The sequence below is a fragment of the Schistocerca piceifrons genome, chromosome 1, assembly GCF_021461385.2.
Source record: "Schistocerca piceifrons isolate TAMUIC-IGC-003096 chromosome 1, iqSchPice1.1, whole genome shotgun sequence".
Lineage (NCBI taxonomy): Eukaryota > Metazoa > Arthropoda > Insecta > Orthoptera > Acrididae > Schistocerca > Schistocerca piceifrons.
Genome location: NC_060138.1, coordinates 18,797,047 through 18,814,325, shown reverse-complemented (window position 1 = coordinate 18,814,325; position 17,279 = coordinate 18,797,047). Strand labels below are relative to the sequence as shown.

Here is a 17,279-nt window from a genome sequence, read left to right as displayed (position 1 = left end):
GCTGTATTGACCGACCGAGCGCAACAGGAATGCGACTCCCAACCGACATACTAACGTCCGGTATATGTACAACACAATGCGTGCTCAGTTGCATGCTTGCATTCGACATTCTAGTGGTAACATCCGTTATTAATGTACGAGCATTTCACATTTGCAGTGGCTTATCTCGCACATACATTAAGCTGCGATGTTGCCATGTTAATCGCTTAAATATCTTACCTAGACAAACGAAATTTCATTATTCTACATTAATTATTTACTCGTGCTGCGAAATTTTTTTCTGACAGTGTAAAACCGATGAAATACGGGCTTTAATAGAAACCGAGAAAATCCATTACGGCAGCTCCCAAGTTCTGCTTATGATGTAGAGAATCTTCTCGACTCTTATCGGTTAAACCTTTCCTCGGACTTGGCCGAAAAGGCGTAGGACTCGTTTCGTGTTTCACACACGGCAGTGCTTCGTCAACGCGCAACCACGGGAACTGGCGTCACAAAACTTGTACAGCTCCACTTGCGCACGAGCTTCTACGCCCCGTGTGAGGGATGCCTCAGCGAAACGACGGAGGCAGGCTCGTGATTTCACGGCACGGCACGCCTCTCGTCGAGCGCGTTCACCTGCTGCGAGACTCGCTCGCGGCGCCAACAAAACCTGACAATCAGTCGGACGAGAGTTTATCAGCGATGCGCCTGCGATTTCTTGCGTTGAACGCCAGCACGGTATTCGGCTGCTGGAAGATAATGTGTATCCGGTCTTTCACGTACGACTTCTCCACCGGGTATACAACGATTGCGGCTGATTCCTGTGACGACATAAAGAAAAATATTTGGCCTTTTCGCGTTGTTACTCGCATGACATTGTATTTAATGGGGTTGTAGAAAAATATCCGCTACCAGTCACAATAAAAGGTTGTTTATTCGTCACACGACCGGTTTCGGGTTTGCGCCCATCTTCAGGTGTCTATACACTCATGTACATGTTTGTACTGTTGGAGATCAAAAAAGATGAAGCACCATTATTAGAGTTATGCTGTGGTGATAGTTTTGCCACTTAGTTACACACTTACGGTCATTTTCACGTCCATATATCAGTTTTACCAACTATAGCTCCATATTACACTATTATGATGTGCACTCGTGAAAATAAACATAGCCGGGGGGGGGGGGGGGGGGCGGAGGAGGGACGCCTAGCGCCGGGGCAGTCCGGCATCTGCGGCCGCCTAGCGAGCGGGAGGTCTGGCTTCACTCGTCACCGCTCACTCCCCGTTAATTTCTGACGCAGCTGATACCGTCAGTTCCCTCTTTTTATTTTTCCTCTCCATCCTCTCTCCTCCACCTTCAATTTAAATAATATTTGGTTATGCCGAGCGTGAGCTTCTAGCCCTTGCGTCAAGAGGTGATGGGCTTCATGTATATTCTGGGACGTTCTTCTACAGAGCGCGCCATCGACACAAACAGCGGTTCCTACAGATTCGGCTCATTTTTGGCGTCCACATGAGAAGAACCTAATATGCAAGATTCTAGGACATTTTCGCTCGACACCCTCTTGTTATTGTGGAAACCTCGATCTCCCCCTAAAATCCCTGACGTGCCATAAAAAAAAGTGTTTAACGTCCCATCGTCATCGATATGATTAGAGACGGAGCATTAGCTCGGATGCTATCAAGGATGGGGAAGGAAAACGGCCGTGCCGTTTCAAAGGAATTATTCTGGAATTTGCCTGAAGCGATTTAGAGAAATCACGAATAATCCAAATCGTGGTGGCCGGAAGCCACCGTCCTCCCGAATGCGAATCCAGTGTGGTAACCACAGACAGTTACGGCTGCCACTTGTATACCCCAAACGTGAACGCTGTTCAACAAATCACCAGTGGCGCAGCTAGCGCGACATGTGGCCGGAACCCGTGTTCCACTCGTTGCATGCTGTACCACCTTCACAGGTGGTAGTCAAGATTGCTGTACACACCAGTACCTTTAATACCCAGTAGCACGACCCCTTGCATTGATCCATGCCTTTATTTGTCGTGGCATACTATCCACAAGTTCATCGAGGCACTGTCGGTCCAGATTGTCCTACTCCTCAATGCCGATTCGGCGCAGATCCCTCAGAGTGGTTGGTGGGTCACGTCGTCCATAAACAGCCCTTTTCAATCTATCCCAGGCATGATTGATAGGGTTCATGTCTGGAGAACATGCTGGCCGCTCTAGTCGAGCGATGTCGTTATCCTGAAGGAAGTCATTCACAAGATGTGCAAGATGGGAGCGCGAATTGCCGTCCGTGAAGACGAATGCCTTGCCAATATGCTGCCGATATGGTTGCACTATCGGTCGGAGGATGGCATCCACGTATCGTACAGCCGTTACGGCGCCTTCCCTGACCACCAGCGGGGTACGTCGATCCCATATAATGCCACCCCAAAACCTCCACATTGCTACACTCGCTGGACAGGGTGTCTAAGGCGTTCAGACTTACCGGGTTGCCTCCGAACACATCTCCGACGAACGTCTGGTTGAAGGCATATGCAACACTCGTCGGTGAAGAGAATGTCATGCCAATCCTGAGAGGTCCATTCAGCATGTTGTTGGGCCCATCTGTACCGCGCTGCATGGTGTCGTGGTTGCAAAGATGGGACCTCGCCGTGGACGTCGGGATTGAAGTTCCGCATCGTGCAGCCTGTTGTGCACAGTTTGAGTCGCGACACCACGTCCTGTGGCTGCACGGAAAGTGTTATTCAACATGGTGGCGTTGCTGTCAGGGTTCCTCCGAGCTTAATCCGTAGGTAGCGATCATCCACTGCAGTAGTAGCCCTTGGGCGGCCTGAGCGAGGTTTGTCATCGACAGTCCCTGTCTCTCTGTATCTCCTCCATGTCCGAACAACATTGCTTTGGTTCCGAGACACCTGGACACTTCCCTTGTTGAGAGCCCTTCCTGACACAAGGTAACAATGCGGACACGATCGAACCGCGGTATTGACCGTCTAGGCACGGTTGAGCTACAGACAACACGAGCCATGTACCTGCCTCCTGGTAGAATGACTGGAACTGATCGGCTATCGGACCCCCTTCGTATAATAGGCGTTGCTTGTGCACGGTTGTTTACATCTTTGTGCGGGTTTACTGACATCTCTGAACAGTCAAAGGGACTGTGTCTGTGATACAATATCGACAGTCAACGTCTGTCTTCAGGAGATCTGGGAACCGGGGTGATGCAAAACATTTTTTGGTGCATGTTTATCGTCCCGTCTGAAGAATAAGCGGAAAACAATCCGGTTTTACATTTAAAATATTTCATCTTTTGCATTTAATGTTACTGAATACCGCGAATAGGATAACGTTGCCTGAAAAATCGAAGCTGCAAGTTAATCGTGAACTATGCTGTGAATCGTTGTAGCATCCGCGCGACTGGCCACTTGCCGCTGGGTTTGCAGAAGCCTCGATATTAGAGCTCCGCTGGGCGGCAGGCTGCAAGCGAGCTGCGCACTTCGGCTGTTTGTTCTGCGTCGTCACCAAGTCGCAGCAGTCTTACTCGGAATTGCTTTCTACATCGAGGCTAAAAATTTTAATTCTTTGCTAATCCAAGCCGTTTGAGAAATTGATTTGCCGACCTCGTTCTTATTCCTTATTGATTTATCTAACTTTATAATCATTCTATTAGTCCCAATGTCAGTGCTGAGAGATAAAATAAATAAATAAATAATTAAAATCAAATAAAAGCACAGTGCATTCGGGAATCGAACAGAGGTCCTCTGCTCCCCCCGTCGTAGCCTTCGCCTCCTTCGCACCGCCTGCGGCAGTATCGTTGAACAGTGTTTGCTTTGTGGGTACGTAAGCATTAGCAGTAACAATGTTTTCCTCGATTTGTAGCAAAATATATGATGATGAGGAAAGAAGTTATCTATCGGTTGTGCGTTCTCAACTTTAGCGGTGCTTTGCTCAGAAACTGTTGGGACAAAAAATTTCGTAGAGTTGTTCATTTCAAGTTGCATTCGAGCGACGTGAAAAATACAGGCTGCATCGGCCAGCCGCAAGTGGCCGTCGTGAGAAGCGCCTCTCGCTGTCGCCTTACGCAGCTGCCCTTTCCGTAACTCGGGCAGCGCGTAGGCCTAAGCCGTGTCGGAGTGTGCTTTGATGTTGCCGGTGCATTTTGTTTGCGAAGTAAATGTTAATGAGACCGCTACGGGTCGTGTTTATACACATCAGTAGCATTAACTTCCCTAATGTGCACGTGGACATTACTGCACTTACTGCGTTCCCCGCATGCATGTCGCGCAGCCGACCAAAAAGAAGAATGAACCAGATGTTAACTCTGCAGCATCTGTTCTTCCGTGTCTGCTGGAATCCCATTGGATTTCGTTTCACGTGGGGCAGAAGCCAAGGTGTCGCGAGTACAGTTAGATCTACCGGGCGATAGCACGGGGAAACGGCTTTACCGCCGCATCGAACCAGAGAAAAACACTTGCCGGCCATCTGGGCCGACTAACCTGCAGTCATGTGAAACGTAAAATGTGACGAGCAGAGAAAGAATATAATATAATATAATTTTTAAAGAGAATGAAATAATATTATGCGGAACTCCAGCACTAGCGCGCGCTTCTTAGGGGGCCAGATGACAAGCACAGCATGCTCTCGCTCTTAGCTATCTTAGTATTGTAATTAAAAACAGCTGCGATGAAAACTCCTAACTTGAAAACAGGATAATTTTTCTGAGCCAGCTGTGTGTGGAGGAAAAGTTTATTGCAGGGATTTCTCGATATAGTTAAGTACTGAAGCTACTGAAACCAGTACTTAATCAGTCGTCTGGTAATCTCACCCGAGCGCCAAATTTTCCCCTCTTGTTTGGACATGCCGTTCTGCGTCCCGTCGGCGTTCGGCAATGCTGTGTCACAAAGCCTCCTGCGTTAGCTCCAGCAGGTCTGGCAGCCTAAACGTCTCGTTATTTCTATCCCGTAACATGGCTCCAGATCAGTTCTGTTGGGTTCATATTGCACTGGTACGGTGGCAAATGTATAAATGCAGCATTTGTACTGAGTGCTCAATGCGGTGGAAATTATTGTTTTCCATATTTCTACGACGCTTATCTCTCTGGTTCGTATAAGACTACATCTGTCGTATAAAATAGTAGACACGGTCCAAAGAGAAGTACTCTATTTTCCATACTTGGATTTTTCATTTTTGTTCCAAACATTTATTATGTTTTCTTAATTTAAATAACTTTTATTGACAATCTTTTACAAAATATCAAGGATTCCTAGTTTATATTTTAAATTTCAAGTGGAATTTTTCATTTGATATGCAAGAAGATGGGCATCTTTGATAAAAAGATGGCTAGATAGCTCTTAATCGGCGTAAATACAATGCATTTTATATTTAAGGTATGTATGTATTTAAAACTGAACGAAAAAAAAAGAAAGACCAAACCGAGACACAATGGGTCCGTTGACTGTTCCACATTACCATTCTAGAATACTACCGAGTCATCTGTGCAGCCCGTTTTAAGAACACCCTAACTTGTAAAGAGTACACTTCCTCGGAAACCTTCAGAGCAGTTTTTTTCCGTAAACTTGTTAATGTGTTCCGCGCGCGTTTTTCGCTACGGAGCAGGATAGAGCGTGAGCTGTTTTCACACTGCGTATCAACACCGCGGCAATCAGAACGCAACACTATAGAGACTGCGACTGTAAACGATTATAGGGAAAAAAGCTACATAACTAATGCACGATTAAGAAAAACGTCGATACCTGTTTGTACATTACAATATCTCACATTTCCATTTATCGTAACTTACACTTAGTGATAAGCTATCTGATACAACCTCTGACAATAAAGTTCGGTTAATAGTCCTGTAATACCAACATAGACGAACTATGAACTACAGTTACCTTACTGCCCTTCGAAATAGTCACCTTCCATAACTATGCACCGCTGAGCTCTGCGATACATGCCCTGGAAACTTTGTACGAAGTCTTCCTTTGGGATGGTGTTCAAAAGCCGCGCCATGTTCGTTGGATGTCAGGAATATCGTCAAATCTCTTTCCTTTCGACGCGAGTTTGTGTCGAGCGAATAGGAAGAAGTCTGGAGGATTGAGATCCGGCGAGTATGGTGGAACTTTTTTGCCAGGAACTGTTTGACGATATTGGCTGTGTGTGGGCGAGCGTTGTAATGAATAAAAAAGACAGTAACCTTGTTGTGCGTACTAAGGTCGTAACCTGCGTAGACGTTGCACGAAACGGGTCAAAATCCTACCGTGCAGCGTTCAACGTCATACCTACGGGTAGTAATTCCTCGGGGGTAATGCCTTGACGGTCGAAGAACGTGGCGAACATCGTTTTGATGCGTGATTTTTCGGCTCTTACCTTTTACCGACGAGGTGATATCGGAGAACGCCATTCGATGCTTTGCCGTTTCGTTTCAGGGTCGTACCGGAGACAGGAGGTTTGATCCTCTCTGACAATACGGTTCGAGAAATTGGGTGTGGCATCCATCATTTGGACATGATCCTGTGGAGCCTCTTAACGTGCCTGCTTCTGATCGTCGGTCAGGTGATGTGGCACAGGACGACAACACGTTCTCCTCTTCCCCAACTCGTGGGTAAGGATTTGTCGCACGGATTCACAGTTCATCTGCAGTTCATCCGCTATGGTGCGCACTGTTAATCGACAGTCGTTCGTAATTGATGTCCTTCCGCTACGGGGACTGTCAGAAACAATTTCCCGGCCTCCTCGAATACCGGCGAACCACTCGTACACAAACTTCACGGGGTGTGCTTCAGCCCACGAACACGTACCAGCAGTGCACGCGTTTCTTTCGCTGTCTTGCCAAGCTCGAAACAAAATCCTTTGCTCGTTCATCGTCCTGTTCTCGGTTCAGAACCGGCGCACTAAACAGGCACTTCGTCCGACAGGTTTAACACGGAAGACACACGGAGCTTAGCCGAACTACGGTGGGGGCAGGCTGCCAACAGCGGCCGCTACGCAGGTGCAGCGTTGTGAGTGGCCAGTGTTGCCCGATAGACTGTTCTGACTTCATTATCAGGGGTTGTACATAGGTAGGACCTGCCTCCGAGAGCGTAACGACGGCAGCGCGCGTATGCTACGGCTGCTGACGGATCGTGGTGTTTGTGTTTGTGTGCGTCAGGTTGGTTGTTACGACGACCGGCTGAGTGTGTGTGTGTGTGTGTTGCAGGCGCACATCGGGCTGAAGGGCGTGGTGACGGACGCGCTGACCGGAAAGCCGCTCGCCAACGCCGTCATCCACGTGGCCAACGTCACCAGCGGACAGCCCGTCCACATCCGACACGACGTCACCTCAGGTGAGCGGCCCTACCTCAAAAACAAAACCGTACTGTGTCCACAAAAGTGCTCGGACATCAGTACGGGATGTGCCCACCCTTCACCTACACGGTGGCTCGAACTCTGCTGACGATACATTGGGTGAGGTGCCCGAATCTCTGCTTGGGAATGGTGACCCGTTGTGCCTCAAAGGCGGAGGGAGGGCACTGACGCCGGCCGTCGGGGTCTCGAGTGAAGCCGACCTCCCGACTCATGCTAAGCCTGTTCTGCCGGATTCGTGTCGGGACTGTGGGCAGGCCGGTGCACTTCAGGAACATCACAGTCCACAAAGCGTTCGCTGACAGATGCCGCTTTGTGACAGGCTGGATTGTAATACTGATTCAGTCGCGGTGTCAGGACAGTTCCTGCTCTGTGCTGTAAAGTGTGTCCCCATCCTTCCGTAGTCGGCACTACGAGGGGAGCACACGCTGCCCCCTGTACCGTCACGCCGAGTGCGAGACTCGTCAGGTCGTGATGCGAGATGGACTGCTGGTAGCACGTCGGAAATCGCGAATGGTTCTTCCTGGTGATTTTTTACACGTTCCCTCTGGGATACTCGATGCCCCCAGAGGTGTGCTGAGGTGTGCCCGGCCTCGTTCCTTCGACACTTACGCCACCAGTAGTCGGCCGGGGTAGCTTCAGAAGGGCTGAGACGCCCCTGATGGGTTTCCTTCTCTGGGAACACCCAGCTGAGTGGAAGCGACTCAGCCCTGCCCCCCTGCCGTCGCTTCAGCTCACTCTCCGCCCCCGTCACAGGCCGTGCTGTCACTCGTCACACCGCTGCACAGGTATCTCGATCGGGTAATGTGCCTTCCGTACCTGTGAGGAAACTAATTCTGTTTTTTCACGCAGATGAATTCTGACAAAGTAGTCGCTAAGCAACGACAAGCCTCTCGCAATAGCAATATTAATTAGAGACACACTGGAATGAACTTGACATTGTCCTGTGATTTCCCTTCTGTTATCGCAGATCCGAAAAGGGATAAATTTGGCGGTGTTTCACTCTCTAAAATCTGGTTAGCACTTTCGGAGAATGTATAGTACCCTCGATTACACAACTTCCAGTATCTGTTAACTCATTGCTGTCTTATGTACGAGGTCGCGATTCCGTTCCCAAATAAGTGACTACGTCGTGAAATATAGGGACGGAATGGAAAGTTGCTCTAGCACAGTATCCGTATATAAGGGACAGTGAGCTCCTTGTCGAATCAGCCAATATAATGCATAAAACCCCGCGACTCGTAATAGATCATCGTTGTTATTGTTCCAAATGCGCAGCACGCATCTGGTGGCCGTGCGGCGCACCATTCGGCTCACTGCCAGCAGACCGACACTGTGGGCACAGATTGTCGGTCCCCCCTCCCCTCCCCCGCCCCTCCTCCGTGGGACGACAACAAAGCTACTATGTACAACTGAAAAAGTTCGAAACTTGTGCCAAGTAGAGATTAGTTCACTGAACGATGCACCAAAACTCCGTGGACACCAGTAAGAGATTGCATCTCTTCCAGCTCATCTAGCTGGATATTACTGCGCTGATAATGAGATTTGACGGTACACTGCATCTCTTCCAGCTCATCTAGCTGGATATTACTGGGCTGATAATGAGATTTGACGGTACATGAGTGTGTAGCAAGTAGCCTGGTTCAACTACTTACAACTCCTAACAAACAGGAATTATAAGGAAGACACCTGGCAATTCATTTAACTGAAACAACTGGGCAAGGGGAGTCGTCGAGGAAATTCTACGTCGAAGCGTGATCCACGAAACTGGCAATGTACGTATTTCAGCCCTCTTATGATCGGCATCAATCATGTAAGTAATATCAAGAGAGTTTAACAGGTACCGGTTTGTGAGCAAAACAGTCAATATTTTAATATTATTTATTGTACGGTCTTGTTCTGTCTCGTTACAAGGAACACGAATTAAGTGAGACGGCATCCACTCAAAAGATAGATCTTAACATTACCAACGAATCAGTGGTGCAGTGGACGCTGTCCTACCCACGAGAACAGAACACACTTGTCACACGTGGGCAGGACGAGCGAGACGTGGTCTGGAGCAGCGACTGTTAGCACGCTACAGTGAAAGCGCCACGACAACCTTTACTTGTCTCGTAACACAGACAAACTGACCTTACTGCAGTCGTCCAGTGTACAAAGTAGGAGGCACGAATCAGACATTAAATCATAACTCTATACAATGGCGACAATGAAACACTTTAGCGACATTTTAAAAAGTGAAAGAAAGCAGTGACAAAACATTACTCATATTGCACTATGTACTATTGTACTCATACAGTAAGAAAGTGCAATACATTCCCACTATTAAATCGGTAAGGCGGTAACTTGTAGGAACCCAATGAGCAGAAAGTTCTCGTAGCGCATTTAAGCATGGAGGAAACCATACTCTCGTCGAAACATTCAGAATACAAGTATACGGATAACGTGCACAAAGCTACAAAACGAGGGTTTTGCTAACCCTGACACAATGAAGGTTGTACAGCTTGGCAAACGTCCTCGGTCAGAGATTGGTGTGTGCCAACACAGAATCAAAACGACCCTGTACAGTTCCTTTGAAAGATGGCGTGATTACTAACAGTCACTAAGACAGGAACACAACTACAGTTAGCAGACCTATACAGAGTGGAGAAAAATTGTGTCACGAAATTTTAGCCCTAGATAGTTGATGCCTGTAGGAACCAAAATTACTAATGTTGTGTAGGTGGATAATGCACAATTTTTGAAGTACGGAAACTTGGCGCCACGAGCTCCGATTGGCCGCGGGATTGCCCTGTTGCCGGATGCTCTGGACAACGCGTGACCGCGAATGCTTTGCCTGCCGGAGATGGCGGCGGGCCGCACGCTCGCTGGCGGCGCGCCAGCCTCCCACTCTGGGGGCCTGGGGGCGAATCCGCCGGCGTCCCGACACATCCACTGTTGCTTCGTGATAAGAAGTACCGGGAACAAACTCGTGAACAGCTGTTAGTTCGCGTACAGGAAGTCTGTTACAAATCGGGTCGGCCCTGAAAAGGGCCTTTTTTGTACCTAGGACATTGTTTACTTTAAGCAGGTGCTCGAATTGGCGACCCTCTGACGCGATACAAGCTTGGTAACGTCCAACGGTGTTTTGCCGAACTCTTTCAAAGATTCCTGGCATTGCTCTGATACGATTGGCGGTATGCTGAATATGATCCATTAGTTCCTCTTCGTTTCTAGGTAGTTCTCATCCAGGTGGGAACCTGGAACCTCGAAGAATCCCCACAGGAAAAAGTCCGGTGGCGTGAGGTCTGGTGATCGTGGGGGCCACGTCCTGCGAGCAACTCAGCCAGCTACCCCGCCTTTGAAGAGTTCATTTAAATATGTGCATACAGCACGACCGATATGTGCGGGCGCCCCATCGTGCTGCAACCACATGCGTAGCCGTATATCCGGCAGACCGAGTAGAGTTTCTTACAAAAAGTGAAGATAATTTGCCCCAGTAAGTCGAGAAGGTAGACGGACCGGCCCAATCAGATGGTCACCCACAATGCCTGCCCGAATGTTGACCGAAAACCGTTCCTGGTGTCCGTGGACGTACGTGGCGTCAGTATTTCCCCTCGCCCAGTAATGAATGTCTCGAGAATCGTAAAGGCCGTCTCGTCGGTAAACAACACAATGGCGGGGCAGTCAGCATCTGGTGCAACCCGTCGCAGAAACCATCGGCAAAACCCTAGCCTGTGTTCATAGCCCGCCATAGGACAGGGTGGAAACTAAACGGGTGCTGGCCGTCACCCCTCAAAACATCGAGATTAAGCGACGAGTGACCCTCATGTCGTGTCCAACAGCTCGAGTACTTGTGTCAGGTACTTCCTCGAAGCGCTGGAGAACAGTCTCTTCAAGTGCAGCATCCCGCCGTCTTCGAGGACTTCCAGCATCACCGTGACATCCTGCTAACGAGCCTGTTTCGCCAAGTCGTCGGTGAGCTGCTGTAAACGTTTGTGTGTGCGGGTGGCGTCTTGCAGAGCAGTGTCCCTCGTACCGCCGTCGAGCTTGACGCGCATTACCGTCGGCTAGCCGTTCTGTGAATGAAACCGCCTTTTCCTACTGCCACTTCATTTATTTATTTCAGACGCTTTTCGATTTTTCTTGTTCTAAGGCATCTTCAGTGGGGCCTATACGATACAGTTTCGTTATTTTTAAACAGGACACGTCGCGATTTTTTATTTAAAAAGTAATTACTTACGATTTGCTCATCTGCGTTTCCTCTCATCTGGTCTGGAGGCCGCCCTACCACTTTATTACCGACATACAAGCACAACTTTGCGTTGTGATCTTCTTCACGCTGTTCACCATGTTTCTTCTTCTCTTTTCTGGTGTACTATCGTTCTTTTGCCACTCGATATAACGACTTCGTCGGACACAGCTTTTAACAACGTAAGTATTGCAACTCCATTACGTGTTTCCTCCTCTTTGGCGTGTCTACCTACTTGTTGTCAACCTAAGGGAGTATATGTTCAACAGGAAGAGAGAGAGAGAGAGAGAGAGAGAGAGAGAGAGAGAGAGCGCTAAACAATTATTTTTTTTTTTTTTTTTGGGAGGTGGGGGTATGTTGGTGATTTGAATTTTATGGTGTTGAATATGAATGTACTAGCCCTTAGCGAGTGGTTGAAAGCTTTAGTGACAGCTGATTTGACTTTTCGTTTCAATATTTTGCTTTGGTATTCCGTATGTGGTAATTTTCTTGCAGGGTTAGATGTTTTTTTATTGTTGATTGTAAATGTTTTCATGTCATCTTCTCTAGTGGTTGGTTTGTAGTCATGTTCTCTTAGGTGTTCTGCATATGTGTCCCATACTTCCAGTCTCTCATGTGTTCTTTGTACCTGACATCAAATGTTCTACCAGTTTGTCCTATGTATCTGCCTTCACAAGTGCTATACAGTAGAAGTAGATGATATACACCTACTTTCTGGTATATGTGTCTGTTTTTGTCAGTTTTGGGGAGTATTTTTGTATAGAATAGCCTGTTGTGTATGCTACGTTTATTCCCCTGTCTTTTGAAAATGTTGGCGATTTTATGAGTGAGTTTGTATTGTATATCATTATGTACCATCTTGCGTTTTTTTTCATCTTTTTCTGCTTATCCTGGGGCTAATTAACTTTCTGGATATAACAATCGAAAAACAAAACAATAAGCATATGTTTGAAATTTACCGTAAACCTACAGCAACGGACATTACATCATTCCCCAATCCCAGAACCACCCACACTCACAAAGGCAAGCAGCAGTGCGACACATGCTCCATAGATTCAGCACAGTGCCAGACACCAAAGACAACTGGACATAATAACAGAGATAGCACAAAATAATGGTTACAAGAAAAACATAGTCACAAAGCTAAACAACAAAATTAAATGTGAAATAAAAGCAGAAAGCACCAAACCACAGACAACAACACAACGGAACCAAACAGAAAGACGCAGTCTTATAACAACTACACAGGAGAAGCAGAAAAAGATGAAAGAAAACACAAGCTGGTACACAATCACATACAAACACAAACTCACTCACAAAATCAGCAACATTTTCAAAATTGGTTGGTTGGTCGTTTTGGGAGAAGAGACCAAACAGTGAGGTCATCGGTCTCATCGGAGTAGGGAAGGATGGGGAAGGAAGTCGGCCGTGCGCTTTCAAGGGAACCATGCCAGCCAGCATTTGCCTGGAGCGATTTAGGGAAAGCACGGAAAACCTAAATCAGGATGGCCGGACGCGGGATTGAAGCGAGTCCAGTGTGCTACCACTGAGCTACCTCGCTCGGCCAGTTTCAAAAGACAAGGAATATACATAGCATACACAACAGACTATTCTATACAAAAATACTCCCCAAAACTGACAAAAACAGACACATATACCAGAAAGTAGGTATACATCATCTACTTCTACTGTATAACACTTGTGAAGGCAGATACATAGGACAAACTGGTAGAATATTAGATGTCAGATACAAAGAACACATGAGAGCCTGGAAGTATGGGACACATATGCAGAACACCTAAGAGAACATGACTACAAACCAACCACTAGAGAAGATGACATGAAAACATTTACAATCAACAATAAAAAAACATCTAACCCTGCAAGAAAATTACCACATACGGAATACCAAAGCAAAATATTGAAACGAAAAGTCAAATCAGCTGTCACTAAAGCTTTCAACCACTCGCTAAGGGCTAGTACATTCATATTCAACACCATAAAATTCAAATCACCAACATACCCCCACCTCCCAAAAAAAAAAAAAAAAAAAAAAAAATAATTGTTTAGCTCTCTCTCTCTCTCTCTCTCTCTCTCTCTCTCTCTCTCTCTCTCTCTCTCTCCATCTCTCTCTCTCTCTCAGACACACACACACACACGGTATAAACGTCATGAATGGAAGTTAGTCTTGAACATATTCTTCGTTAAGTTGACAACAAGTAGGTAGACACGCCAAAGAAGAGGAAACACGTAATGGAGTTGCAATACTTACGTTGTTAAAAGCTGTGTCCGACGAAATAGTTATATCGAGTGGCAAAAAAACGATAGTACACCACAGAAAACAACGAGAAACATGGTGAACAGCGTGAAGAAGGCGAGAACGCAAAGTTGTGCTTGTATGTCGGTAATAAAGTGGTAGGGCGGCCTCCAAACCAGATGAGAGGAACTGCAGATGAGCAAGTCGGAATTAATTACTTTATAAATAAAAAATCGCCACGTGAACTCTTTAATAATCTAAAAATAACAAAACTGAATCGTTATAGACCCCACTGATGATGCCTTAGAACAAGAAAAAGGCGAAATGCGTAAGGGATAAATAAATTATGTGGCAGCAGGAAAAGGCGGTTTTATTTGCAAAACAAGTATTTCTATCCTTGCTTGCAAACAAACCATATCTATTTGTTCCTCAAACGAATATCGTGCCACCATGCTTACTGTGTGACTAAATCGCAGGTGATGCGTGTGTGCCGAAGTGAAGCTTACTTGTGAATGCCTCTGACGTGAGGTGGAGAAAACAGCAAGAACTGTTCGACACGTGCGCGTATCACGTTGGGGCAGTGGCGGGGCGAGGGGCGTTTGTATGTGTGAACAGACAGCCGTAGCGCTGCCGGTCAACTAACGAACGGGCAACGGGGCGACCACGCGGCCGATCGGAGCGCTCGGCGCCAAGTTTCCGTAGTTTAAAGATGGTGCGTTGTCGACCTACACATCGTAAGTAATTTTGGTCCCTAAGATGAACATAAACAAAAGCAAAACGAGGATAATGGAATGTAGTCGGATTAAGTCGGGTGATGCTGAGGGAATTAGATTAGGAAATGAGACACTTAAAGTAGTGAAGGAGTTTTGCTATTTGGGGAGCAAAATAACTGACGATGTCGAGGTAGAGAGGATATAAAATGTAGACTGGCAATGGCAAGGAAAGCGTTTCTGAAGAAGAGAAATTTGTTAACATCGAGTATAGATTCAAGTGTCAGGAAGTCGTTTCTGAAAGTATTTGTATGGAGTGTAGCCATGTATGGAAGTGAAACATGGACGACAAATAGTTTAGACAAGAAGAGAAAAGAAGCTTTCGAAATGTGTTGCTACAGAAGAATGCTGAAGATTAGATGGGTAGATCACATAACTAGTGAGGAGGTATTGAATAGAATAGGGGAGAAGAGGAGTTTGTGGCACAACTTGACGAGAAGAAGGGGCCGGTTGGTAGGACATGTTCTGAGGCATCAAGGGATCACAAATTTAGCATTGGTGAGCAGGGTGGAGGGTAAAAATCGTAGAGGGAGACCAAGAGATGAATACACTAAGCAGATTCAGAAGGATGTAGGTTGTAGTAGGTACTGGGAGATGAAGAAGCTTGCACAGGATAGAGTAGCATGGAGAGCTGCATCAAACCAGTCTCAGGGCTGAAGACCACAACAACAACAACAACAACTGGCATCAGCTATCCAGGGTTAAAATATGGGGACACAATTTTTCTCCACCTATAGAAGAAAAGGAATCGATAAGATGCATTCGAGTGCACTAAATACTAGTAATTTGTGCGTCTGTGCAGAGCTTGTGGGTTGAGCTGAGCACACGTGTGTGTCCGCAGTGCACGAGGGCGACTACTGGCGGCTGCTGACGCCCGGCGCCTACGTGGTGACGGCCTCCCGCCAGGGCTACCAGCCGCAGAGCCGCCGCGCCATAGTCACCAACCTGCCGCCGCACTCGGAGGCGCGCCGCCTCGACTTCGCGCTCATGCCGCTGGCCCAGGGGCCGCCCATGCCGCGGACACAGGTCAGTTGCACCGGCCTGCAGCTCGTGGACTGCTCGCCTTACAGAGTCGTGCAGTGAGGAAGCGGGCGACTACCTACCACCCGACGCACCGCTCTCTCAGTATTCCGCCCCTGTTCCGTCTTACTCTCGACACGAATTGTTTTCAGGTTTCTGGTATAAATCGTTATGTATCGACTGGCCAAATTAATAGCAGTATGTCTGCATAATGCCGGCCGGAGTGGCCGTGCGGTTCTAGGCGCTACGGTCTAGATCCGAGCGACCGCTACGGTCGCAGGTTCGAATCCTGCCTCGGCCGTGGATGTGTGTGATGTCTTTAGGTTAGTCAGGTTGAAGTACTTCTAAGTTTCAGGGGACTGATGACCTCAGAAGTTAAGTCCCATAGTGCTCAGAGCCATTTGAACCAAACTGAAGTACCGATGTCAGCCGCACGAGGGCATAGAAATAATTGAGTGACGACAGGTGAGAATTTGTGGTGGGGCGGGTCTCGAACACGGATGTCCCGGTGGACGTGAGCGCTCGCCTGCCTCGAGCACGCCCCCCATGCGCGCCAATTCCTCAACTTCTCGCACAGTATTCCGGCAGTGGTGTGCTACAAGTTAAGACCTGGCGACGATGGCGAGGCGTGGGCGGATACCGGAGGTGCTCGAGGCAGGCGACCGCTCACGTCGAGCGGGACATCCGTGTTCGAGACCCGCCCCACCACAAATTCTCACCTGTCGTCACTCAATTATTTCTATGCCCTCGTGCGGCTGACATCGGTACTTCACTTTCGTCATACTGTTACGGAATCACGAATGTGTGGCGTCTGTTGTTGTGGAAAAGTGCAGATGAACAGATAGCACACATACAGTAGTAAAATACCGTGTGCAATGATTCTAAATGAAAAAAGAATAACGAGAAAAAAACGAGAGTGAATAAAAAGTTAATAGGATAATTAAAATGTCGTGGTAAAGGCTTAGAAATAAACGTACATACACACCAAAAAAGTGTAGCACGACGTCGATCCCGAGCGCTCGTGAACACTGACGTCGGATGTGTAACACGGTGCCTCACGCTGTTCGTGGTTGTCAGTCGACACCCACGAAAACGTAAGCAACCGGGCATGCGCCGTGCCTATGCGGCGGAGTGAGACACACAGTCGGTCGGTTCCAGTCGCAACACCGGGAAGCAAGTACACTACTTGTTTTGTCTGTAGTCACGTCACGGCAAGGGCGGCAGCTATAAAGTACGATCGTTTCTGCAGCCTCGTTCACGCCGCGCACCCTGTACTTGAACAAATCCACAGACATAGCACGTCGTTAAAAAAAACTGTACACTGCTACAATGGGAGCAAGGTTAAGAAAAAAGAACACAGAGGTTGTGAGGTAAAAATTCATTTATTTCTGATCGAACTGAAAAGTAATTTTACATTTTCATAAGGAGACACAGCAACACTTTTTTCATACAACACAGAGCTTGTGAGGTAAAAATTCATTTATTTCTGATCGAACTGAAAAGTAATTTTACATTTTCATAAGGAGACACAGCAACACTTTTTTCATACATGTTCTTGAATTGATGGACAGAAGGACACCCCTAGAATTCCAGGTCTTGAATAACAGCAAACTTAAACATTTGATGCATCCATTATGTCTTCTTCCCCTTCATGTAAATTCCATGCGATCGAATAA

General features: G+C 47.3%; 1 protein-coding gene across 1 annotated transcript in view; it reads left to right on the top strand.

The window, feature by feature from the left end:
• Positions 1-17,279, top strand: part of LOC124789291 (carboxypeptidase E-like) — a 305,166-nt gene that overhangs the window by 218,988 nt on the left and 68,899 nt on the right. The window contains exons 8-9 of the mRNA XM_047256607.1: positions 7,180-7,306; positions 15,425-15,609. Of these exons, the coding sequence (XP_047112563.1) occupies positions 7,180-7,306; positions 15,425-15,609 (312 nt within the window). The remainder of the gene's footprint in view (positions 1-7,179; positions 7,307-15,424; positions 15,610-17,279) is intronic.